Source organism: Arachis hypogaea, chromosome 12 (genome assembly GCF_003086295.3).
Source record: "Arachis hypogaea cultivar Tifrunner chromosome 12, arahy.Tifrunner.gnm2.J5K5, whole genome shotgun sequence".
NCBI classification, from domain to species: domain Eukaryota; kingdom Viridiplantae; phylum Streptophyta; class Magnoliopsida; order Fabales; family Fabaceae; genus Arachis; species Arachis hypogaea.
Window position 1 is genome coordinate 120144153 of NC_092047.1, and position 27374 is coordinate 120171526.

The 27374-nt window shown below is 30.7% G+C and overlaps 2 protein-coding genes across 3 annotated transcripts; one reads left to right on the forward strand and one right to left on the reverse strand.

Annotated features, from left to right (window-relative positions):
• The first annotated feature begins 9862 nt into the window (after positions 1–9862).
• On the forward strand, positions 9863–13678 carry LOC112728970 (auxin response factor 18-like). Of its 2 annotated transcripts, XM_025779340.3 has the most exons (5): positions 9863–10761; positions 10872–10907; positions 11037–12180; positions 12360–13276; positions 13361–13678. In XM_025779340.3, the coding sequence occupies exons 3-5, from the start codon at positions 11056–11058 to the stop codon at positions 13428–13430; spliced, it is 2112 nt and encodes a 703-aa protein (XP_025635125.1). In that variant the 5' UTR covers positions 9863–10761; positions 10872–10907; positions 11037–11055; the 3' UTR covers positions 13431–13678. The 2 variants fall into 2 exon arrangements, with proteins under 2 accessions (XP_025635125.1, XP_072066450.1); XM_072210349.1 differs by lacking the exons at positions 9863–10761; positions 10872–10907 and having other exon boundaries at positions 10914–12180.
• Positions 13679–21626: 7948 nt separating this feature from the next.
• LOC112728971 (uncharacterized) lies at positions 21627–22846 on the reverse strand. The gene is made up of 4 exons (XM_025779342.3): positions 22571–22846; positions 22326–22437; positions 22194–22232; positions 21627–22085 (listed from the first exon to the last, which is right to left on the reverse strand). The coding sequence occupies exons 1-4, from the start codon at positions 22702–22704 to the stop codon at positions 21996–21998; spliced, it is 375 nt and encodes a 124-aa protein (XP_025635127.1). The 5' UTR covers positions 22705–22846; the 3' UTR covers positions 21627–21995.
• Between the last annotated feature and the right edge of the window lie 4528 nt (positions 22847–27374).

Below are 27374 nucleotides of genomic sequence, written 5' to 3' on the forward strand. Positions count from 1 at the left end.
AGGATTATTATTTAATTTATTAGCGAATAAGGACAATTTGTGTATGTAAGTATGTTATAATAAAATGTTACACTAAAATCAAAAGATGATGTTTAAAATGATATATAGAGTTTGTTTTGGTGAATTTTTACGAAAAGATTTTTTTTGAATTATTTTTTTAAGAGATTTTATGGAAAAGTAAAAGTAATTTTATGTTTTGATATCTCATGCAAAAATATCTTTTTATTTATCAATTATATTTGGATATAACAATATAAAAGTATTTTTTTGTTTATTTATTACATAAAAACATCTTTTTTTAAAGAAAAAAAGATCTTTTAAAAAAAGATGAAAATTACAGCTTTTCAAAAAAGATACTTTTTTATTTTTTTACTGTTTTTACTTTTACTACTAAAAATTTGCTAAACACGTTAAAAAAATAAAAAAGATCTTTTTTCATTAAAAAAAGATCTTTTTTATCAAAATAATGACACCTAAACAAGCACATAGTAGACATAAAATAAGATGAATTGAATTAAAAGAAAACTGATTTGAATAAATAATTAAGAGAATATGTATATGTGGTTATGTTGGTTTATATATTAATATAATCATATTAGATGTATACTAAAATCAATTATCAATTATTAATATAAAAATATATATTAAAAATAAACTATATATATATAATATTTGATTTTAATAATAACAAATTTTAGCATGTAAATTGATATTAATATTAGGTTGTGTCGAAATTGAAAAGTCAAAGTCATAGTCATAAATCAAAATCCGAGATTGATAGAAATTGGAAATGTGTGAAGTGGGACACAACATTCCAACGCGTGGAAGATTGTTTTGTCACTCACTCACTCTCACTCCCCAAAACATATCCCATCCAACAATAAAAATACAATTACATACATAACACACGAAAGCAACACAATAATTATTATGATATGAAGAAAAAAAGAAAAATGTGAATGAAACGTAGCATCTCTGCGTCCACACACTGCCTCCCTTTGTTGTCTTGTAGTTGTCAAAATTAACTCAACCTTGTCACACTCGCATTTGCCATTTCTTCCATCATCTTAATTATAATCTTTAATTTATATATATAAATATTAAATTGTCTTCTATTATGTATAATTTTTTAACTATTTAATACAAAAATAAAAAATAAGGTTCATTATTATTTCTCTCACTTTTTAAATAAATTATATATTAATATTTTAGACATCATAGAACTTTTCATATATTAATTATATTAACACTAATGCCTTGTTAAGTGTTATCAATTATTGGTGTAAGGATAGATATGGTATGAGTTGAATCCAAAATTCTAGTTTCTAATATGAGAGACGCTAGGTAACTAATAATTTTTTTGAATAATATAAATAATCACTAATCAAATATAACAATACATTACACTACTAAATTATCTACCTAAATTTTAATATTAGAATAACCATCCACACACCTAGTGAAATGAATATCCGATATATTCATTATCCACACTGTTTAGTATTTTCATTGTCTATTTATATTTTTGCTTCTAATATAAATTATAATTTGTTCATTACAAATTCCTATTTAATTTTAAGAGTCTTATATATTTAGGACACACTTATTATATAAAGAAGTATTAAAAGAAAAAATTTCACAAAAATTCAAGGTTTTGATATTTTAAAAATTTTATAAGTTAGTTATTATTCATATCTCTCCTTCATAAATTGTTAGCTAAATTCCTAATTTTAATATGCTCCTAATACTCACTACTAATATTTTTAATTATATCATATATATTAACCATTGAGAGATATAACTAAATACGAATACTCAAAGAATTCAGCTAAAATTGCTATAAGAGTATTGGCCAAGAGAATAAAAATAAAATAAGATCGTGCTAGGAGCCAATACTTTTAGGGTAGAAAAAAGAAAGAAAATTAGTTAGTATTAGTTCAAATTGAAACAAAATTAAAGAAAAATATTAGCTCCCTAAAATTTTTAATACTAAAAAAAATTATTGTATTTAACTTAACGTTCATAATTTTATATATAATACATCTATAATTATACTACATTTAAAATTTACCTATTTATTTTAGTAATAATTAAAAAAACAAATTTAAAAGTCAACTATTTTAATTTATATTAGCTAACACTTTTAATTAGCAGTCTAATATCTTTAGCTCAGCAAATTAACACCATATAGTACTTTTAATCAATATTTTTAATATTATTGACTACTGTTTATTGAAAATAATAAATTGTATTCATCCTGCAACATGATTCATTAGAGAATACAAAGTAAAAAATTGAAATTTCTCTAGGCTGATTTTTAATTTATTGTCTTCCAATTTTTTAAAGTGTTTATCTCAAGATATGTTTTAATGTTTTATCATGACAAATTGTGTGGAGAATTAAAGGTGACCGAATTTTAATATCCATCTCGACGAGGCCATTAATTAATAGTAGATAGGTTATAGGAAGGCAGTTCATAAGTAACAGTTTATTGTTTATTATTTGTTGTAATGTTAGGAAAAAGTCAAATCCATGTTTCATCAATTAAGATACAAACATTGCTTCTCTCCAACTTGTCTCATGACACCAAATTTGAGTGTCTCGACATTAAAATAAATTAAACATGCCTAATTATTTTTAATAATTTAAACATCTCTTGCAATTTAAGTTCATTATTATATATGATCTTTAAATATATAAATAATATATCTACTCTACTTTAATAGCTAGCAATAGTAGCTCTAAATTTCATTTATCCTAAAAATTTTAACTAATAAAAAATATATAAATAATTATATTTTTAACATATTTTTATTTATTTAAAAATCTTTTTTAGATTTGTATAAATTTTGTATAACTACTTTTTTTCTATTTTATTTGTTTTATGTGATATTATGTATGTCATTATATTATTTATATAAAAAAATTAACCGATAATATATATATATATATATATATATATATATATATATATATATATATATATATATATATATAATCTCTAATAAAATTAAATATATTAGCTTAGTCTATAGAAGAATCACACATATAATCATAATCACAATTAGGACACATAAATCAAAGGTGAGGAAATGATTTAGAGAGATATGAACATATATATATTGACTCAATTAGCTAATTAATCACTCAATTTTATGGATATGGAAGGCTTGGATGTGCTATTTCTAGATGTGGAGTTATGATGTATAAGATAAAAATGTGGGACAGATTTTCCTGAGCCAAAGGTATAACAACCCGGATAATGTGAGTTCTATGGAAATGAAATTTTGCTTCACAAATCGCATGGTCCGATTTGCAGGTAATGGAATTTGAAATCTAAAACACACCACTCGGACCTCCCGTTTTATTTGTTCTGGCTAAATTTGTTGAGCAAAATGCAACTTGGATCGTCCGTTTTCAGGAACACAATTCGCAGAGTCTGAATTCTAGTTCCTCTGATCTCACAACGAAGTGAAGCATCTCTCCTCTCTATATGCGAGTTTAACACCTTCTTTCCTTCCATATTTAAAATAAAAAACGCATAAATATCAGTGTAAGAAAATTTAAATAAAAATGAGAAAAAAAATATGAATGAGAGTTTGGGGTGATTGGGACAGATGCATTGTAGAACTACAAAGACAAATTCATTGCAAAGAAGGTGAGAGAGAGAGAGAAATAGAGAGGGGACAGAGATTCACTTCAACGTCCACCTCTTATGCGCTCATGCCTCTAAAATTCAATTTCAGATATTAATTATAATATTAGGAAATGAATGAACATTATTAATCAATGAAGCATGCATCCACATCACATGCACATACATACATGACAACTTCCCTTTGCGGTTTCCCCCTCAATTTATGAATCACTGCTTTTAATTGCTTTCATATCAACATATGTTTGCATTGCTGTCCTCTTTAATTCCTCATCTCGTTCCTTCACATCAACAACACACAAATTATAGATACAACTCAACAACATATGACTTCTTATTAATTTCTTCTAAAAAACTCTTTGTGCTTAGCTTTTAACTTAATTAGCTGTAATAATCTATAAGAGAGAATCACTAAAAAAAATAACTATTATGATGGAAGAGCCTAAAGTCTTATAATATAGTTGTTTAAGTATTTGTACGTCTAGTTTAACTTTGCGATGTTTCACTTGATTTTTTATGGGCTAAAACTTTTCGCTAATCTGAATTCTCTACAAAAAAAAATTTAATTTTAAGAAAGTTATTCTGATAAAGACGTTTAAACATTTTTTTATAAAGATATTTTTAAATAATTAAAATTTAATACATATAATTGATTGAATTATGTTATTTTTATTAAAATTAAATAAACCAAAACATTTGACTGAAAAATTGGTAAATTATACTTTGAACCTGTTTGAACTAATATTTTTTTAATAAAAAATAATTTCAATATTCTTCTTCTTATTATTATTATATAAAAATTTTGAGAATCCTAAATTCTAACCGTTTTATTTTCTTCGTTATAGAGTTAAGATTGAAGGTTTTCAAAATTAAAACGTATATATATAACAAGAATGTTTTAGTTATTTTCTATAATAGAATTATGTAGTCATTTTCTACAAAAAAAATATTAATTTAGATCGGTTCAAGATTTGGTTTATCGATTTTTCGACAAAGTCAATTTGTCTGATCTAATTTTGAAAAAAATAACACAATTTAATCGATTATATGTATTCAATTTTAATTACTAAAAAATATTTTTAGAAAAAGACGCTTTAAGCATCTTTATCAAAGTGACTCCCTTTTATTTTTGACTGGCCAACTCTAAACAAAAAGTACTAATATAATAAATCACAAGGCCTTAACACAAAAAAACTAAAGCTGTTAAAATGGGTTAAATTCATCGGTTAGTTTATTTACCCATTTTTTTTTATTGAAAAGTGATATTTTTGTCAAAATATTTTTTAAAAAAATAAAATAAAAGGATAAACAGACCAACTTGTTTAACCTATTGAGTTGGCCATAAATAGTTCAAAAAATTATGATCCATAAATAAGACAGATTTAAACGGACTAACCTGTTTAACCCATATATTTAAATGAGTCGAATCTAAATAAGTCAAGTTGACCTGTTTGTCAATACTAAAAAAAAATAATCACCACTATAATAATAAAAATATCTAACATCTTATTATAAGACTTTTTTTTTTCTTTAGATGATATCCTCTTCATAAGAAATTATTTTTCAAATTTTGGTCCAAAATAGATTCATACCATTAACTTGATTATTATTAATTTATTATTATGAGAATCAAGTTCGTTCTATTTAACCTTGCCTTATTACTCTTTCATGCTCAATTAAGTATACTAATTTAATAATTTCGTTCAGTTATCTGTCCAAAGCAATATTTAAATTCTTTTATCTGGTCATTTGAAATAATTAATTATTTTATTGAGACAAATTTAAAAGTTGTATTAGAGTTTGAATAATGATCCTTACATACGTAATCTAATTAATCAAAAGAACACCTCACATGTTGAGTTGAAATCCTAATAAAACCAAGTATGATAAGATCGGATAATTATTGCAGACACTGTTCCTTCAATATATATAGTCATCATGGCATGGCTCTTCACCAAGAACAAGATTGAATAAGAAAAACAAAAACAAACATAGAGCCACGACAACCATAATAATGATATATTGATGTATTAATAGCTATACCAGTTGTGCGGATATAGACCCAGACCAAGGCAATAACTTAATTAGTAGAAGAAAACTGGTATATATATAATAACAGAGAAAGAGAAATTAAAGAAGGAAAACTAGGGGCAACAACTTTATCGAATTCTGGCCAGTATATAATCAGTAAAGAAGAGTGAACTATTAGATAAAATTTTACACTAATCTCACATCATTAAAAATTTTATTGATAGCTATAAATTTCAAAAGTTGCTGGCTCCTAGCATTCCTCATTAAAAAAATAAGATAATTTAGAGAGTATATATACTTAAATAGATTTCTAAAAAATTTACGTCAAATATTTTTGTGTTAAAAAAATGGTATTACATTAAGATTTTTAAATTTTACAAAAATAATTTAATTTTATTATTAACGACGATGAAATCAAAATGTTAGTAATAAGATAAAAATTCAAGTGCAGTTGACTTTATGTAAAGTTGATAGTTGAGAACCGTTAGATTAAAATTTAGTCAAATCAGGCAAACTATCTAATAACTCTCAGTTATCAACTTCACGTGAAGTCGACTGCACCTGAGTTTCTACCTGGTGATAATCTGTAAGTGATAACTAACGGGGTAATCACTAATAATCAAATAGAAACTAATATCTAACTATGTACTTAACTGAATGATATCTCGCTCCAATATAATTATTGGGGAGAGGGGAAGAAAATTAAGAAGAAACTATTTTGAAATTTGTTTGATTTGGATGCATGGGTAGCAAGAAGACACATCCTCAAAGAAGATGGAAGAATTAAAATAGAAGATGAGACAAGTGATGAAGGGTGTATTTAAGTGTTGGTGGGATGGTTGCAATGCTTGCCATATAGTAGTAATACATTGAGGGTACAAATTTGCACACAAAACGGGTCATGCAAAGGTTCCAATTCAATATGGGATCGACAACTGCCTAAATTTGACGTCTGCCTCCATGTGTTTTCAATGTTACATCTTCAATTCAATGATGCCAACATCCATCTAAACCTATCTAGGTAAATCGTCTAGTTTCCATGACATCACCTTATTAACTAACTAATCCCGGGATATACATGCTTATATATACTTAACTTACACATAATTATTTAATTAACCTATTCATTATTTGTAAATTTGCAATTAAATGGGAACGAGGATCTTTCATGTATCTAGCTTTACCAAAAACTTATGTTTTTTTTATAAATATTATTCTTGATGACACAAATATCATGTTAGAGCTTCTATATAATCAAGATGTCTAGATTTTAGTCTTTGTTGTCTCCCAATTTATTTTATCATAATTTTTAATTTTTTTTAAAAATAAATAATTTGATGTAAAAACATTGTTGGTGTTCTTTCTATATATCTCTCTCTTTCCGGGATCCCCACCACCACTCATATTTCATTTATCAATTAGGGCAGTGCATGGCTGGGCCTTACTAAGCTAATGGTGTATGTCTTTATTTTGTTTTTTATTTTTGGTGGTTATAAGGTCTCTTTCTTGCTTATAATTATATCATCTTATGCTTCTTATTTTTATGTTTCATTTTAGCGCCGAGTCTTAGCTAGGCTTGCGTGGGCTAAGATTTTTCTTAGCTTCTCTCCGGGAATAACAAATTATTTCTCTCAATAAGAGAAATAAATCTGAAGCTTATAAAATAAATTAGAATACCTCTTATCACTGCTCTTAAAAATTTATTTATATTTTTACCAAAAAAATAATTATTTATAAAAAAACACATTAATAATTATTTTTAATATGCATATTTAGTTTTTATGTAATAGTTTTTTTTTATAAGTTTATGTATATTTTTTTAATATCTTATATTAAAATTCTTTTTTTAAAAGTTTAACAAAAATTGAATTTTAATTTTTTTAATTATAAAAAATTTAATATTATATTATAAAATTATTATTTCTAAAAATTTAAGTTGACATAATGAGTTACATGATGAATATATCTTCAACAATAGGTAAAAATATATATAATAAAATTAAGAAAATAATGAATTCAAGTCATAATGATAAATGCTATATGTGGAATGGTTAAATTTGGCCTACCCATAATAATTAATAACACACCACTTTTAATTTCGTTGTTGTAGCAATGACCTCAAAATTAGGGGAAAAAGTTTAGTGCCGCTCCATTTGGCAACAGTCTAGTGCTTGTTTTTAACTTCAATAGGTATGATTGGACCGTGCTATGCACCCATTAATAGATATTATCCAGCCTATAGTATAGCTTAAATGATTATATTTGCAAGATGATTCGTTTTATTTATTTGTTATTTTTTTCCTATTTAATTGAAAGCCAATGGCTTAATGGCTTTGCACATATCTCTCATAGGCTCATAGATTAACCTATATATGTAATATAATAATTGACATTTTTATTAATCGTCTTGAGGTTATTGTGATAATATTTTGAGAGAAAAAAAATTACCTAATTCTTCTTGGACGTATTCTTTAAAGAAAAAGTCTACTGGTCAATCATTTTTGTGTTTTCTAACCAACACTTAATCATCAAAATAAAAGTGAGTAATTTTTTATAATTAAATATAATTTTATACCATTAAAAATATTATTAATAGCTAATTAATAATTACAAAACACTAAAATTACTGGCCTCCTAACATTCTTCTTTTTTAAAAGTATTAGTTCAATAATTTCTTGATATTAATTGAACCATATAATAATGTATCTCACTATACATAATCTGGAAAACAAAATGAAGTAGCTACCGATATGCATTTAAGAGAAATAGCTTAAAATTCTATCTCAATGTTGGGACTTGGGAGGTCTAATAAGCGTCCAATATTAGAAATATTTTAATGCACTCAAAATTCTAATAAGCGTCCAAAATTCTACCACTCAAAATATAAATTTCTTAGTTTTTAATGCACTAAAATATATTGAACAAAAATCAAAATTCTCATTTTTTCTCTCTCTTATCTAATATATTTAATCAAAGAACTCTTAATTACTTCCTTAAAGAAAAAGTCAATATTTATAATACTAGAACAAAATATTTTTAAGAAATATTTATACATATTTAAAAATTGGTATATTGATCATTTCTCTTACTATTATCATTGTTTCTTTTTAATAACACGTTAATTAGGAAACAAAAATACTTTAATATAATACGAAAAATCAGCTATAATATATATATATATATATATATATATATATATATATTGTTTCATATAATTTAATGCATATTTTTATATTTAAATATATATATATATATATTATTATATTGATAACAGATTAATAATTAGTTTTTTTTATACAAGTAATGTAATATGTTAGATATCAATAAATTTGTATATTAACGAGACCATAACACAAAACTTTGACTCACTATCTACACGGAAAGCGTGGACCCATTACCAACAACCGAAACATCATTTATATGTGATGTGTGGAAAAAAATTAATAATAATAATAATAAGGAAATGTTTGACAAAATATATCAATATTCAATATATAAATTATTTTACCTTGTTATATGGAGTATACAATTTTTATTTAATATTATTTGAAAATTATTTGCTTTATTATTATAATAATAAATTATTGCTGAAGAAAAATGAACTTTGTCATAAACTTGTTGGATCCAAACTAGTTTAGTTAATTAGTTTATCCCAAAAAATATATATTAAAATATCAAAATTTCTTTTATTCTAAAAAAAGAAAATATATTAACACATATATGAATTTTGTGAGGAATAGTAAATGTTAGCGTAAACCTCGTACCTAAAAATATTAAAAGGCGAGAGAATCTGATAGTTTGAGAACCTAGGAATCTTGAAACTTGAAAGTACTTACCAGATTTACCCAACACTGTTGTGAGAGTTACTGTTACTGTACATAGGTAATTTGAATTGCGTGGAGAATCATAAGCCATGTTTGTGGAAACATTTTCGGTCCTCCCCTCAAATGGAAAAATATTCATAAATCAAAATAAGAAGGATTAATTACAACATTATTATAATATTATTAAGATTTGATTATAAAAGTATTAAAATATTACTATTTATTAATAATTTACTTATATTAATATTTATATCAAAATACTACTTGTGGTATACTAATGTTTAAGACTGAGCTAAAATTTTTAATAATACAGATTTTGAAACTATAAAATGGGTTGCTTAGTAATCCTAGCTGGTACAGAGATGAATTATTATTATCTAAAATGTAATGTAATACAAAAATGTGAAAAGATTAGAAATTGAATTAAGTTTAAGATGAAATGAAATATTGGTAACAAAAAAAACATAGACAGAGAAAAGAAAAGGCCCCCTCTGCTGTCTCCTCTGCTGCGTTAAGAAGTGTGGGTCTCTCACTTTGGCCTTTTTATCATCTCTCTCTCTCTCTCTCTCTCTCTCTCTCTCTCTCTCTCTGCTTCCAACCATCCATGTCTGCCATACACTTCGTCATCACCTTCTTCCATCCCTTTCAATCCTTCAACACCAACTACTCTCTTTTCTAAACACACAATAAATAACAATTCTGTCTTCTTTTTTTTATTATTTTTTTCTTAATTCTCTTTTTCTCTTTTCTTCTCTTCCTTTTCTTCTGGGGTGAGCTTTTTTGTGCTTAAATTTTGGAGCTTTGAAGAGATCTTGTTGGGGAGATTCTTCTGCAATTCAGTTACAGATTCTTTTGTTGCTTCTCTTATATTCTCTTTCCTCTTCACTGTCTACCTCACAGACAGGACACACTATGTTTTTCCCTGGATCTTGAGCTTCTTTCTTTTTTACGCTTTTGGCAATGTTTCAATTGTAAACTTAAACACTGCCTCTTCCAATTTCAACTCTTCCTTCAAAATTCTCCTTTTCAAGCATCCTCCACAGAGAAAAGAAGAAAAAAATTGTGTGTCTCAAGTGCTGTTTCTCTTCCATGGACTTTCACATGGCTCTCGTTCTTCCATGAAAGCTACCCTTTTCGGCTCCCCCAATTGTTTCAAAGTTGTGGATAGACAAAAGAAGTCTGGTTTAATTGACAGCAAAATAGGGAAGGAAGCTTCTGGAGTCTGAATTCTTCGGTCAGCAAAATTGGATGGTATTCATAGTTTGCATCCACTTTCTGAGGTTTTCCTGATTTTGTAATTGGCACTGATTTTTATTTTACTTTATTTATTAATTTATTTTTTGCTTTTCTTCTGGTTTCAGCTTTGCTGTGAACTGTGATCCTATATGCTTTTTCAGGTAATTAATTTTTCTCTTCTTCTTTTTTTCATTAAAAAAATTGGCTACACCCGATAATTGCTTGTCATGAATATTGAATAGTGTGGGTGAATTAAGGAAAATTGATGAAAGTGTGAGGATTTGATGCAGTGAAAAAGCTAATCTGAGGATGATAACGTTTATGGAGTCAAAGGAGAAAACAAGAGAAGCAGTGGAGAAGTGTCTGGACCCTCAGCTATGGCATGCGTGTGCAGGTGGCATGGTGCAGATGCCACAGGTGAACACAAAGGTCTATTACTTCCCTCAGGGCCATGCTGAGCATGCATGTGGTCCTGTGAACTTTAGGACCTGCCCCAAAGTGGTTCCACCTATGGTTCCATGCAGGGTTGCTGCTGTGAAGTACATGGCTGATCCTGAGACTGATGAGGTCTATGCCAAGCTTAGGCTTCTTCCTCTCAGTGGCAATGATGCTGATTATGGAAATGATGCTGGTGTTGTTGGAGGAGGTGGAATCCATGAACCTGAGGCTCAGGATAAGCCTGCTTCATTTGCAAAGACCTTGACTCAATCTGATGCCAACAATGGTGGGGGGTTTTCGGTTCCTAGGTATTGTGCCGAGACCATTTTCCCGCGGCTGGACTACTCGGCCGACCCTCCGGTACAGAGCATACTTGCAAAAGATGTTCACGGCGAGACGTGGAAGTTTAGGCACATTTATAGGGGCACGCCGAGGCGGCACCTCCTAACTACCGGTTGGAGTACTTTTGTGAATCACAAGAAGCTTGTGGCTGGGGACTCAATTGTGTTTTTGAGGGCGGACAATGGGGAACTGTGTGTTGGGATTCGGAGAGCAAAGAAGGGTCTAGGAGGTGGGCCTGAGGCTTCTTCAGGTTGGAATCCAGCCGGTGGAAATTGTCCAATGCCTTATGGTGGATTTCCAGGGTTTCTGAAGGAGGATGATATGAGGCTCTTGAGAAATGGATTGGACACTGGCACAAGAATGATGGGGAAGGGAAAAGTGCGGCCTGAAGCAGTCATTGAAGCTGCTACTCTTGCTGCCAACAAGCAACCTTTTGAGGTCGTTTACTACCCTCGCGCGAGTACGCCCGAGTTCTGTGTGAAGGCCTCACTGGTTGAAGCTGCACTGCAGATTAGGTGGTGCTCTGGAATAAGGTTCAAGATGGCCTTTGAAACCGAGGACTCGTCGCGAATTAGCTGGTTTATGGGTACCATATCTTCAGTTCAGGTTGCTGATCCCCTTGGATGGCCTAACTCACCTTGGAGGCTTCTTCAGGTAACAAACATATTAAACTAGAACAGAACATTACATAGTTCTGAAATATGCTGAATTTGGTAGAAACTATAAATATATATTTGCACATTGCGCTCAATAATGTTAAGAAGCAATTCAACCATACAATGCATGATTCCTAATCAATGAAGTTTGTAACTCTCTTAAGAATATGTTGATAGGTTACATGGGACGAACCAGATTTACTTCAAAATGTGAGAAGAGTGAGTCCATGGCTTGTTGAATTGGTATCAAGCATGCCTGCCCTTCATCTTTCACCTTTCTCACCGCCGCGGAAGAAATTAAGATTGCCCCAACACCCGGATTTTCCCCTTGATGGCCAAATTCATGTGCCAACATTTTCCAGCAACCTTCTAGGTCCGAGTAACCCCTATGGTTGTCTACCCGAAACTACTCCTGCTGGCATGCAGGGAGCCAGGCATGCTCATTATGGTATATCCTTATCAGATCTCCACCTCAGTAAACTGCAGTCAGGTCTATATTCGGCTGGTTTCCCGTCTCTTGATCACGCTGCTACACCAATCAGGGTCCCCAATAACTTACTATTGCAAAAACCCAGCACCAGTGAAAGTGTCTCTTGCTTGTTATCTATGGCGAGTTCTGTGCAATCCTCAAAGAAACCAGATGAAGGGAAGACACCACAGCTTGTGCTTTTTGGCCAAAAGATTCTCACAGAGCAGCAGCTCTCTCTCAGCAGCTCTGGTGATGCTGTCTCCCCTGTTCTTACCGGAAATAGTTCATCCGATGGAAATGCTGATAAACTCAATAATTTTTCTGATGGTTCTGGTTCTGCTCTGCATCAGCAAGGTATACCAGAACGCTCCTCTTGTGAGAGGTTCCCGTGGTATAGGGATCACCGTCAAGAAACCGAGGCCGGTTTGGAGACCGGTCACTGCAAAGTTTTTATGGAATCGGAAGATGTAGGTCGGACATTGGACCTCTCGTTGCTTGCTTCGTACGATGAACTGCACAGAAAGCTAGCAGACATGTTTGGCATCGAAAAATCCGAGATGCTAAGTCATGTGCTCTACCGAGACATAAATGGTGCAGTCAAACACCTTGGAGATGAACCATTCAGGTAAGACCCCCTTGAAATGCAAAATTGAAATCCAACTTAAGGCTTGACATGTTTATCTCATTGTCCTTTATGTTATTGTTGCAGTGATTTCTCAAGAACAACAAAGAGATTGACTATTCTAATGGATTCCAGCAGTGACAATGTAGGAGTGTAGTTGAAGAAAAAATAAAACCAATTCTTTTTTACCCTTTTCAATTGTATAGTTGGTTTATCAAATCCTCTATATTCCCATTTATGACCCCTTTTACCCCTTCCTTAAGAATTGGAAGGAAGGATCTGATTTTTGAATATCATACTCTCCAAGATAATTCTTTCTCGATCTATGATCTATCTTGGAGACATATTTTGTATTTTGGATTTTGAGATTTTATTGCAGTGATCATAACTCTTGATCCTTTATTCCTTCTTGCTTCTCAATTTTGACTTGGCACATCTTTGTTGTTCTAAATTTTGTTGAAAGGGTAGAGAACCTGATATAAATAGATTGGTCTGTATTATTGTATTGTGTATCAATTGCAAACACTTAAATTGAAAAAAGAGAAAGTGACTCTGTTGTTGTTCTGCAATTAACCTCAAGATATTTTTACATTTTTGTCTTGTTGCTGCCATCACATACATATAAAACAGTTTCATGTTGCATTAAATTTGGCCCTTAGCCCCAAAATGTATGTAAACATAATAACTCTTGTCAACAGAATAATCAATTGGGGGGTCTTTCTGTTCTGGTTTGGTTGGTGGAAAATTGGTGCATGGTTTTGTTAGGAACTTCACTTTCAAGTCAAATTCAAATATTAATGAGTGGCAATATGGTAGGTTTAATAATATGTATTTATTTTGCTCCTTGTTAAAAATGCAAAAACTAGAAGCAAGGTCTTTCAACCTTCTTATGCATTTATTAATTAATTGCATATTAAACGATATAGTAGCTTAGCACATAAGTAAACCCAAGAAAAATGAGGTGAACAAATGTGAACAAGTTTCAGTTCATGAGACACACAGAGATTAATAATCTTCCCAAAATAATAATGTTAGCTTGGTTGACCCGGAAAATTAAAGCACAAATTGAAGGAAAATATTTAGTTAGTTGAAGGGGCCGGGTGTGTAATCACGGGTTAGAGAAACATATGTACATAGGTAGAGTTGACTTAATGAGAAGTTTTATCACAGGGATCATGATCCATCATTCTCATCAACTAATCACTTGCCACATGGAAAATAATCAATCACAGATAATTAAATTAAACGTGCATGCCTCCACCCAAGTTTCCTAACATTAACATCTAAATTGAGATTTTTGTTGGAATACAAACCTAACACCATTTAAATTTATTTGAAAAACTATGCTTACAACTGTCATTCTATGGGGTAAAATTATCATAATTATTCAAACAATTTCTTTCTCTATTTTTTAAATCATGGTATTGTCCTCTCTTTTTCATCTAAAGAATCACTCATGGAAATTTGAGTTAGGAACGTTAAACGTTGCGTTTGTTTATAGAGATAGGACACTAAGACAAAAATACTGAAACACAAAATTGTATTTAGCAGATGAGACATGGACAGAGATAATATTTCTAGAGACATTGATTTAATATATTATGTGTCTATCCTGACAGGAAGGACACGGAGACACTAACAAGGGACACAACTTATTTTTTATTTTTTCTTTTATTATTCTTATTAATTTTTTATAATTATATTTTTTATTGTTATATTTTTCATCTCAAATTTTTTAAATAAAAAAATAAAAATAAATTAAATTTTTATAATTTGTTCTAATTTATCACTAAATAGAATAAAAAAACACAAAATTTTATGTCTCTGCATCAGTATCTTATTCTTTCTTGTTTTCATTGTTTTGTTCTTAGAAACAAACACAATAAACATCTTTTTACCAAATTAGTAATACTTTACAAATAGATTATTAGCTAATATTACTGATAATTTGTAACCAACAATAATAGATACAAATCTAGAAGAAAATTCAACGAAACACAGGTCCCATGGTGATGCCGCAAAGTATGGATGGATTATATAATTAATAGTTTTAATGAAAGAAATAAGAAAAGGAAAAAAAGCACATATGATAGCAAAGCATGGGTGGTGATATCGGGATTGTAAAAGGCAGAGGGAGTTGTCAAACACAAAGTCAATAATAGGTTAGATTCCGAGCGTGACAAGCATAAAATAATGCTATTTGGTAACTAATATAAGAAACAGAAAGATTATTAATTAATTATATGGACTAACAAGAAGAAGCAGAAGAGAAGGGAGACACATTATTCCAGTTTGACTCACTACACAATGACACAAGACACAACAAAACAAATGAAATAAGATAAGATAATATTTAACAAGGCACACGTGAGAACGTGGGGCCATGCATGGTAAAGTAAAGGTAAAGTTAAAGACTTGTTTGGTAATACCTAATAATAATAAAAAATAAAAAAAGTGGGTTGCTTCACGTGCGGCTGACATCATCGACGGTGCCCTTACGCATGTGTTGCGGCGGGTTGGCTGCCGGGCTGTTTTCTTCTCTCACTACATTCAAATTCATAACATCATTACAAAATAATTTATAAAAATTAATTAATCAGTTAATATTTATAAAATTTAAAAAATTACAATTTAAAATAAATAAATTAATTCTCTAGCATTATTTATATTAGAAAATATACTTTACATGAGGGTTTTTTTGAGTGACGTTAATTAACAAAAATTAATCTAAAAGAGTTAATATTAAAAAATAAGGAGTTCCATTACCACATCTCTAATGCAACTTATTATTAATAGAAGTTAATGCACATTTTACTTTTTCAATGCGTAAAAGAGTTTATTCTAGCAATTCTGTTATCTTATCAATAATATTTCTACTAATTTCTGCTAATTTTTATTTATAATTGTATTTAATAGAAGTATCATTATAGATGTATCTAATAAAAATATTTTTTTTATGAATATGTTTAATAAAAATATTTTTATAAATATATTTTTTAGATATATTTCTTTATATATGTGTTTAAAATATAATAATTAATTATTGTTGACAATAAATTAGTAGATAATATATTGATATACTTTTCCTTATTCTAGTTATACATTATTAAAATTTATTGCTTGCACGTGATTTTTTTTTCATTTATGCGTATAGAAGGAAAGTAATGAATGACTAGTTGTGTGCGTTTTTTTTTATTTTATTATATATAAATTTAGATAAAAGCATCAAAACCCAGTTTGTACATTTTTCTAAATTTTAGTTGGAGCTTAGCTAGAAGCATACATGAGTAGAAGTGGGGATGTTTGGACATGTCCAACCTTGTTTGTCATCGTATTTATTCATCATCACATGTCACCCAAAAAAGAAAAGAAAATTCCATGGAACCAAGCTAAGCTAGCTAGGTTGAAGCTTCCATGTTCAAAGCATTAAGTGTATACAATACAACTCTAGGAAACTGAGAAGACAGAATCCGAAACACAAGGATCCCTACAAAACAAATAGATCTTGAGTTGGATCATGTGACACAGCTTATGAAGAAACCGTATCATCAACGACATCTCTTCGTTAATTGCCTCAATAATTATTATATGAATGTGCCTACAACATCACACACTCATACATATAGAGAAAAAAAAAAGGAAAAAGAAATGACTGCATATAAATTATATATACTTTGATATCGAAGTGAAGATATTTAGAATAAATTATTAGTGTATGAAAAGTGATTTGTGTAGAAGAAGAATAGAGATCGATGGATGGAGGAAATTAAACAAGAGGAAAGGTGACAATAAGAGTTTCCTCTTCAGTATTAATAGTATTTCTTCATTCATTCAGGTTGGACTAGTCTTGTTTTCAGGACCCACCATTTTGCCACCAAATATGGCATGCTTTTCTATCCATGCATGATATTAAACAAACATAAATAACTCACACTCTATCTCCATGGCCTGGTTATAACCTGAACTTAACATGGCTTTACGATCTCGTCAAGGAAACGTCAATTTCCAAATGAAATAAATAAGAATATTAAGAAGATAAAAGTAAAAAAAGAAAAAAAAGGAAATATTAAAAGGAAGTAATTAAGTGGGCCCGCCCTAGTTGTTTTGAATTTGATGGATCCAAGTATATATGTGCCTCATTTGCATTCAATGTACAGTTGCTTCCATTCTGTCCTCTCCTTCATGTGTATGGCTACTATTATCTTTACCATCTTAACATTGTTGTTGACACTTACACATACCTCTTTGATTTCTTGTAGGCATTCTAACTTTTTATTGATATGGGAGAGGAGGAGAAGTGGACATAAATTGATTAAATCAAATAATTAATAAAAATCATTTATATTCAATATTTTTTTTATAAAATTAAAAAAAGTTGAGTTTTTATGATAGTTGTTACGGACCGAATCCTCAGATCCCGCACTCAGAACGACCTCCGACTCGGATACTTGGAGTTGGCACCACTCTTTCTTTTTAAAAGGCTTAAACTGGCCTCTACATCTTTTAACCACTATTTAAATTCAAATATTTCGTTTATCTTAGCTAAATAAGATAAGACGATGAGATAACTTCCATCAAGCTAAATATAGGAGAGCCAAAGCCCCTTCAAGTACGTCATTCATTCCACACACTTTATACCTTTTAGATCCATACTGACTTAAATATCGGAGTGTCTTTACAGGTACTACCCCTCATTGCTCCAATCAGACGATTTGACAACTGTCTCGACCTGCAAGTTCCCGATCCATCTCACAATCCGTATCAGAGACTTTCAAAACATTGACACCGTCTGTAGAAACTGAAACATTGTGACGGCATGACTGATAATCCCAAAAAAAATTCCCAAGCCACCACCATAACTCACACACACGAAGCCTAACTCCTGAATACCGGGAGACCATCCTTCCCACCCATGGAAAGATAACAGGCATTGTACATCGCCAACCAATCCCGTCCCAGCAACAACTAAAAGAAGACAACCGCCCACCCTACAAAACCTGGGCCCCCGACGGCTAGGGAGAAAAAGTAGTCCAAATAATTCAAGAACTATGCCTCCGGGTGCAAGACCTCGAAGGTCGGGTTACGACCAAGGAATGGTATCACGCGGAACACGGAAGCCATGCGACTTCCAGAACCCGATCTCATCGTGAAACCAGAAACAACAGGTCACCCGAATAACGACACAGCAAGAGACACGACTGCAGCATTTTCTGGGACCCGAAACGCCGACGTGAAGAAGACGACCACGGCTCCACCGGAAAACCAAGCGAGCAAGAAGCGAACATGTCGTAGTGGGAGCCACCCCTTTCACCGAAAGAATTCTAAGAGCCAAGCTTCCAAAGGGCTTTGACAAGAATAAAACCTAAAATACAACGGGACCAAAAATTTTCAGGAACACCTAACGGCCTTTGAGGCCAGGATGAACTTGGAAGGAGCTACCAACGCGGTCCAGTGCATGGCTTTTCCAGTAACCCTGGCCGTCCTCGCAATCAAATGGTTCAACGTCCTCTCAAATGGCTCCAGAACCAGCTTTCATGATATCTCCACAGTGACCGACGACATGGCTACATACTTCGTCCATGAAGGATGTTGTGGCCACCACGTAGGAGGGAAACGCTGGCCCAAAAAATCGTCCGATCAGGCTACTTCTGGCCTTCCATCATAAAGGACTCCCTATAATTAGTCAAAAGTTGCGACAAGTGCCAAATCCATTTCGATTTTTACCAAGCCGCCCCACAAAAGCTCAGCACCATAATGGCAGATCGGCTCTTCGGAACATGGGAATTGACCTCGTCGGCCCTTTTCCACAGCTCCCAGGCAACTCTGACACCTCGTCATTGTAATCTTAAACAACAGAACCCAAGTCGCGGGACACACCACGGTAGAGGAAAATGCGAAATCAGTAGATTGAGAAAATGCGAAGCAATGTGAAGAAAGAAAACTAGGGAAAATAAAAGAAAATAAAAAACTGTTACAGAAGCAAAAGACCAAAAACACCCCAAAGAAGATAAAAAGGTGAAAGGCAAAAGCAGAAAAACAACCCAAACATCCCTTCACATTAAGTGTCATTATGACACCTGGGAAAGCGTAACTGACGAAACCTCTCCCGATAAAAACGACGAGCGCATGTCAAAGCGACCAAAACCACGAAACGGTTATCCACCCCCAACAGATGACGCACCCTACTCCCAACCACGGGATGGCCCAAAATTTTCCGAGTTCCGAAACTCGACTCAAAAAACCAAACATAAATTACAAGCCTCTCTAAACACAGCAATGGAAAGTGACGACATCAAACTCACTAAACTCGCCTACGGACCTAATTTTCGGGTTTCATATCAGAACGGCCTCCAGACCAGCCACACAAACTCGGGCTCTCTTCCAGCAGTCCAAATAAAATTACAAACTGTCTCAACTCGCAAGTTTTTTATTCATGTCACAATCTATACCGGAAACTTTGAGTACAATAGTACATATCAGTCTGTTGACTTTGTTCTTCAAACAATATATAATAATGGAAGAGTTTTAAGTGTACTGAAAACACTAGTATTCTAGTTGTTTTAACCGTTGATCTGAATTATAAAAAATATATATAATATATATATTAATTAAAATCAACGGTTAAAACAATTGGAACACCAATATTTTCGATACACTTGAAATTTTTTCTATAATAATACATCACTCGTTTTTCCGTAAGAGAATGGAGAAAAAGGAAAATTTTATAGTTTTAAGGACTATACCAAATAGACCACACACTTATGTTGAGTTGTTCCATCTTTTGCCATGAAGGTCACTGGTAAGCACTATTGTCACCCTTTATGATACAAAATGAAAATTGAATTTAAGTATAATATATTAAAAGAATTTCAAGTATACTAAGTACATTGGTATTTTTATAATTTTAACTGTTAAATTTAATTATAAAAAATATATAATATATATTAATTAAAATCAACATTAAAATATTGAAATATCAGTATTTTAATACATTTAAAAACTTTTCTAATATATTATTAGCTGTTTTATAAACGGACATATTTGAACAACACAATTATCAATTTTCTGCTGATTAACCACTACCACTCGTTGGATATATTTTAGATATTGAATTATCTGGTGCCACCCTTGTGTCTATATGTCATGATGGATAAGATATACTTCATCATATATGCAGCCTATTATTCAATTAAAATAATGTTCATCATGTGTGTTCACAAGATGCATGTATAAACATGTTACTTCCACTATCTTACACAAATTGTCAATAACGATTTCATTGAATCTTTTTATTCTAACAAGTGTGTTTAAAGGTATTTGTTTGTATAAAGTTTTTGAAAAGAAACTTTAACAAGTAGCTTTATAAATTTAAAAGAGAGATGATGGGTTAGTTTTTCTAATTTTCTTTTCTTCCTTTTACTTTTTTAATTTTAAAGTGGGGCCCATGGAAGCAAGAGGCACAGGAGGAAGAAGTCATTATCTGGGAAAACCGTGTGAGAAGGTTATACAAGTTTTTAGCCAAAGTAAAAGGGCTTGAAGGGGTCATCCAAACACGACATAGATTCTGATGACGTGTCTCCATCACAGCCTCGTGCGGGTGGGTCCCATTTCCAATCACTCACAAGCTACACTTGATAGAGACTTTACCACTATAACTCTATTCCACTTGTGTTCCATTTTTCTTCTTTTTTCAAGGGAACCCCAACAATCACTCAGCCTATTGGGCTTTTTTTAATCAATTCTTGAAGGTTTTATTGGGGACATGAATCTCTGGAAACTTAAGATATCTACAGAAAAAAAAAAATGTTGTCTAATACATTATTTGAAAGATTATTTGCTATGTCTAGGATTGGGGCTGTCCAATCCACTTGACAAAAAAAAAAAGATTATTTGCTGAATTACACAAGATAATGAGAGTTCTGTTTTTTTTTTCAACTTGTGGCAGTGTCAAACAAGGACCTAATAAGTGGCCCATTAGATTGACAACTGGATGCCTAATTATTGATTTGGAATCAATGTAAGGCCCTACATGATGTCCAGAAATAAAAGGCCCCTACACCATGTCCTTTTAGAGAGAAGAAGAAGTCCCTACACTTAACAAAATCGAAGATACCCCCTCCCCTCCCCCCGGAAAAAATAAATAGTACATCATATATCCCAGATGGTTGGTTTATACATAAAATTGAGATTCTCTCCATGGTAAATTTCACTTAACAAAATCAATTGTGAATTTGCACCATTGGTTGAACATTCTTGTGATACATATGTTAATAATACTTAATAGTAAAATATCACTTTATTTTCTCTTATTCAGAAATACTAAAAGGTTAATCATTTCTGCTCATAAGTCGACTAACACATCAAATTTTTAACATTCTATCAATTTCGAAACACATGCATTACATCATTTGTGTCAATTTTCTTGTTATGCTTTCGCTCGTTTCCTAACACATATGAGGCATACAAAATGTTGCTATTTCTTCTCTGAGGTAAATAAAACAATGTAAAACTATAAGGCATAATCCAGAGGAGAATGACCTGATGATAACAAAGTGTGAAGATTAGTATATGGTTCATGTATATTTTTCATTTGGTGGATTCTTGTTTGGTGACTCTGAGGTGAAAACGTTAGACCAGAAATCCTCTATAAGTCTATATAGCAGTGGTTGAAAATAAACAACTTGAGGTGAGGAGAAGTTGATAATAAGAAGTCTACTTGACATCATGAATGCTTTCTTGAATTGCACTTGAGCTTTTGGTCTTCAACCTCACGTTTCAATGTTTCCAGCCTTTCAAGCAAGATTGCATTCTCCTGATAGGTTGAATGTCAATGTTAGAGCACTCAAGTACAACAAACTTGATATCACAACAACAACTAAGCCTTATAATGAAACTTGATTCATACTTTCTAAAGGCATACCTTTTGCAGGATCTTGAATTTATTATTAGTACCCTTAATCTGCCACATACACAAGTAGAGAATGATTACAAAGAGATGCATAGATGGTTGAAAATGTTAATGTGGAATGAAGTGAAGAGGAAGATAGCATACCCCTTGAAGCTCCTGCAAACACTTGCTTTCCCTATCTACAGCCTGGTCATACCTTAGCCTCCACTCCGCAGATTCGTCCATTGCTTCCCTGTTAGCAATGTCAAACTGTCGCCTGCAAACATCATCAATTGGCAACAAAAACAAGGGGATATTATGATCACAAACTTGCTTTGTCAAACTAGAACCACAAATTACAATCAAAGTGGCAGGAATCTTAAATTATGAGAAAAGGATTGGAAGGTAACCTTAGGAGCTCAGAGTCATCAGAGGAGATGCTGTAGTGAATGGCCCAAAGCCTGAAATAGACAGCAACGCCCATTAACATTAGAAAACCCAAGCTTGCTATGATTCTCCTTCTCTTCATTCTTACCACAACCATATCACACACTCTTTCTTGTGAAAAAGAGTGCAGAGAGTGAGTGAGTGAGTGAGAGAGAGAGAGAGGGTTTCTTATTGATTTCACATTTTGAGGTCCCAACTCCTCCTAACAAGAACCAACCTTGTCAGACACACCACACCACTCACTCACCTACATTTTCTTTCATTTTCTATTGGGCCTTATTGGGCCCATTCTAGGAAGCCCAATCAAATCACGCCTCCTAACCAAAAACTCACTGTCCAAAAAAAACCTAACTACAAACTTAACTAACCAAAGAGATGGAGGTAAGTAAGGTTGCGTTTGTTTTTAAGAATAAAACAGAATAAGATATTGAGAATAGGATAAGATAAGACACTGATGGATAGAGACACAACATTTTGTGTTCTTGTATTCTGTTGGTGATAAACTAGAACAAATTATAAAAATTTAATTTATTCTCATTTTTTTTATTAAAAAATTTGATATGAAAAATATAACAATAAAAAATATAATTATGAAAAATTAACAAGAATAATGAAAGAAAAAAAATAAGTTGTATCTCTTGGTAGTGTCCTTGTCAGGATGGACACAAAATACACTAATTCAATGTCTTTTGAGACATTGTCTCTATTCATATCTCCTCTGCCAAACATAATTTTATATCTCAGTGTCCTGTTTCTATAAACAAACGTAGCCTAATAGATAATAATAATAATAATAATAATAATAATAATAATAATAATAATAATAATAATAATAATAATAAATATGAAGTACGTAAAGTCAAAATGTAGCGCCAAGTAATTAATGTTATATATGTAGAGCATAGCATAGGGAGATGCCCAGGTTTAGCTCCTTAATTTGCCATTTACTAATGAATGTTACTATCATCATGTATATATATATATATATATATATATACTTACTTTTTGTTCACGAATCTTATCCAAAACTAGATATTCAAATAGAAAACCAAAATATACCAACACTAAGAATTTTCTGTTGGTTAATAATACAAAAGATATATTCTGTGCCCACCCAAAAAGAAAAATAATGGCTAAATAAAAGGTATATTCTCTTATTCTGTCCAACGAGCCATGCATGAACAGGGAAAGTTGTAATTAGGGATAATGCCGAAAACTAGAGGATATAATTGATGTGATCTAACTCTCAACATGAATTAATTAATTATTAATTATAATACCGAATGGAAACGAAGACGAGGTGAACAATCATTGCATGAATATAAGTTTGGGAGAACCCATTCTAGGCAACACGTTACACACACTTAGCTTGACCGAAATTAGATTTTATTAATTAATTAGCTTCCTTTTCCATAGCTTTAATTTGCTTATGCCTAATTCTTGGTCCATTGTTGTCAACGTGGATAATCATGCTATACATAGATAGACGATAGTTTAAATACATTTCTATTAACAATGTTTTCTATGTTGTTTGTTTGCATGGGAGTTCAAACAAGACTCTCAAATGCCAGCTTTTAGTGCAAAGGATCGTTCATTTTCAAAGCAGCAAAGAAACATTATAGTAAAATCACATTATATTATTGTGTTACTAAATTAAAACAAACAAGTTAAACCCTCTGATAATTACACAAACTAACAAAGTTTACTACTGTTCAACTATAGTAATTGATAACTCAAGACAAAAAAAATCATTAAGCAGAATGATATATATTTTAGGAGACTAGCTACTTATATAAAATTAGTAATTAAAAATATAAAATAATTTAGCCATTAATACATTTTTGTGTCTAATCACTTATATTTAATTCACTCGACCAAAGTTGGTGGACCAAGGAGTAGCTAATTAATTAAGGGGAATGTTAGAGGAATAATGATTATTTTAAATAATATGAATAACCATCAATCAAATAAAAATACACTTCACTTTAATTTAATACTACTAATTTAAATTTACTTTTTTAATCTTATTAATTCATATTATTCACACATTATTTAAAAATGTTGTTGATTACCTACACGTATCCATTAATTAATTAAGCCATATCAACGTATCCATAAGAAACACGCATATGACATATCTATCAAATCAAGCGACTGCGCCTCTTGTTTGGTTTGTAGTGGTGGTCTAGGAATTTGGAATAATCCTCTATAAGATGATTATTTATTTATTTATTTATTTGATGATTATTTATTATTTAAGAAGAATATTTACATTACATTTTATATTTTTTGTATTTTTAATTAAAATTAAAATTATTTTTCATTATTTAATTCCTTCTCAATAAAGTTTTTTTTTTAAGTTTCATTTCTTATTTTATAAATACATATTTATTTAGTAAATTAATGTAATCTTATTAACTTTTAAATATTCCTCTAACAAATTTGAAATAAATAAGTGATAAAAATAATAAATTAAGTAAATAAATAGAAAATTATTATTGTAGTAGTCTAAAAAGTAATTTATAATTTATTTTTACCTTTTATAATTCTAGTAAATTTTGAATTATTTTTGGATAAAAATAAAAGAATACTTATTTAAAAACAGAAAAGAATAATATTATGGATAATAATGTTCAATTGCGATTCCTTTAAATGCTGCTAAATAATCTTTCCTCACTTGTCTAATTTCCATTCGCCCATTCGGTACAGTACAGAACTTTCTAGTCCTTCGTCTTTAATTTTTCAACATTGTCCTCTTTTATTTACTTCCAGTCCTGCATCATTATCCTTCAGCATTAACTTAAGTACTAGAATATATTAATAGTTTGCATATATGTTACGAAAATTTTCAAGTATACTAGTATATTAGTGTTTCAGCCATTTTTAGCAGTTGATTTTAGTTATAAAATATATATAATATATATAATTAAGATTAATTATATACTAATATACTAACTTTTTTTAATAATTTAAAAATTTTAACTAACTGTTGGTGCTTTTTTACGTATCACCTAATTTAATAGAATAAGAATAAATTTGTTGGTAATTAAAATTTTATCTAAGAATTTGTTATTATCTATAAATTGTAGTATATATAAAATGAAATTGCGAACATCCATATTTATTTAAGTGTATTAAAAGATAATCATTAGAAGACCAACTCAAGTAAGAATAAATTAATCGATTATAAGTTTTTTTTATTATCTTTTTTTGGTTTCAACAACATCGCACTACCTTGTTTAATTTTTAATTTTTTTTCCTTTTGCACTAATATGTAACATAAAAATTTAATTATTTGTTAAGATATGGTGATATGATGGTACGTTTAGCTAGGAAAGCGATTGAAACATATATTTATATAGTTTCCCAATAAAATATCGACGATTGATATATCGTTATATGGTGGAGTCTAACCCAACTAATACTAATAGTCTGACCCTCTTAATTTATGAAAGGTTTTATAGTTACGCGGTCCAAATTAAATCTCACGTCGACATTTCCAATACAATTCATTATAGTATGAGACTTGCGGGTTAAAAAAAAAAAAGATCTATTAGTATATCACCATCCCGAATAAATTTCATTTCTCTTTCAATTCGACTGAATTATAAAATAATATAATAAATATTGTTGCTACATGGAAATTGAGTTTAGTGTATGTTTTTGGTCTTATCCTTTTATCTGAATGTATGACTCCTCATTTTGAAGGGAATTTTCTTTAATTTTAGATAAAAGACATTCACTACAATAATGTATTATTATTCAAGCTAAGTTATCGAGTTTCATCTAGGACTTTGAAAAAGGGCGTGCAAGTGTCAGTAACTTGGCAATAATGTGAATGTGAATGTGACCGATGAAAATATGAGAGAAATTAGAGGAAATAACGTGAGTGGTTTTTTATGTGATTATGTAAGGTACTTTATTAGCAAAGAGAAAAATAAGATAGAATAAAGTAAGTGGTGTCCTTTATGGGTATGGGAAAAAGTTGAGTATAGTGTTATTGATATGTAGATGAATAATGTTACTCAAAAGTCAGTGATGTTTGTTGTAGCTAAGCAATACCTTTCTCACCAAACTGGTACATACAATTTTAATTCAAAAACTCACACACAGCCGTAGATTTCAGATTTCAGATTTCACACCCACCGATCTGCCTCCACCATTCTTTATTTAATTTCCTCTTATATTATTTCCATTATTCAACCAACCTATCCTAACTCATCATAAACCACCATTACATATGCCTTGTCCTCTTCTTGCTTTTAATTGCTTTCTCGTCTTCCATTTTAATCATTAAATAAGTGACTGCATCGTACACAAATTTATCTCTTTTCAATTCAATTTTTTCATAATGATAATACAATAATAAGCACATAATTAAAGTTGCATTATTAAAATAGTGGATTACAAGCAAGAGGGTCCTTAAAAACTGTAAGACGTACACCCAAATGAATTAAGGAGAAGGGATTATTCTCCTTAATTAATCGTAATCAATACTTAACATTACAATGCAAGCCAACAATAGAAAATTCCCCATACAATTAACAATAATGACACACATGGATCCATCTTTGTAGAACATGATGGAACAAGAAGTATAGTTAATTAATTAGCTGGCCGATAACAGAGGCTAATTAAGTAATAATTAAATGAAACTAATAATAATATAACCTTATCCAAAATTTTCCCCCAAAATACAAAATTCTGGAATCGGATCTATCCAAGTCTCTTCTATACTCTGATCTCTGATTAATTAGAAGAAGAAGA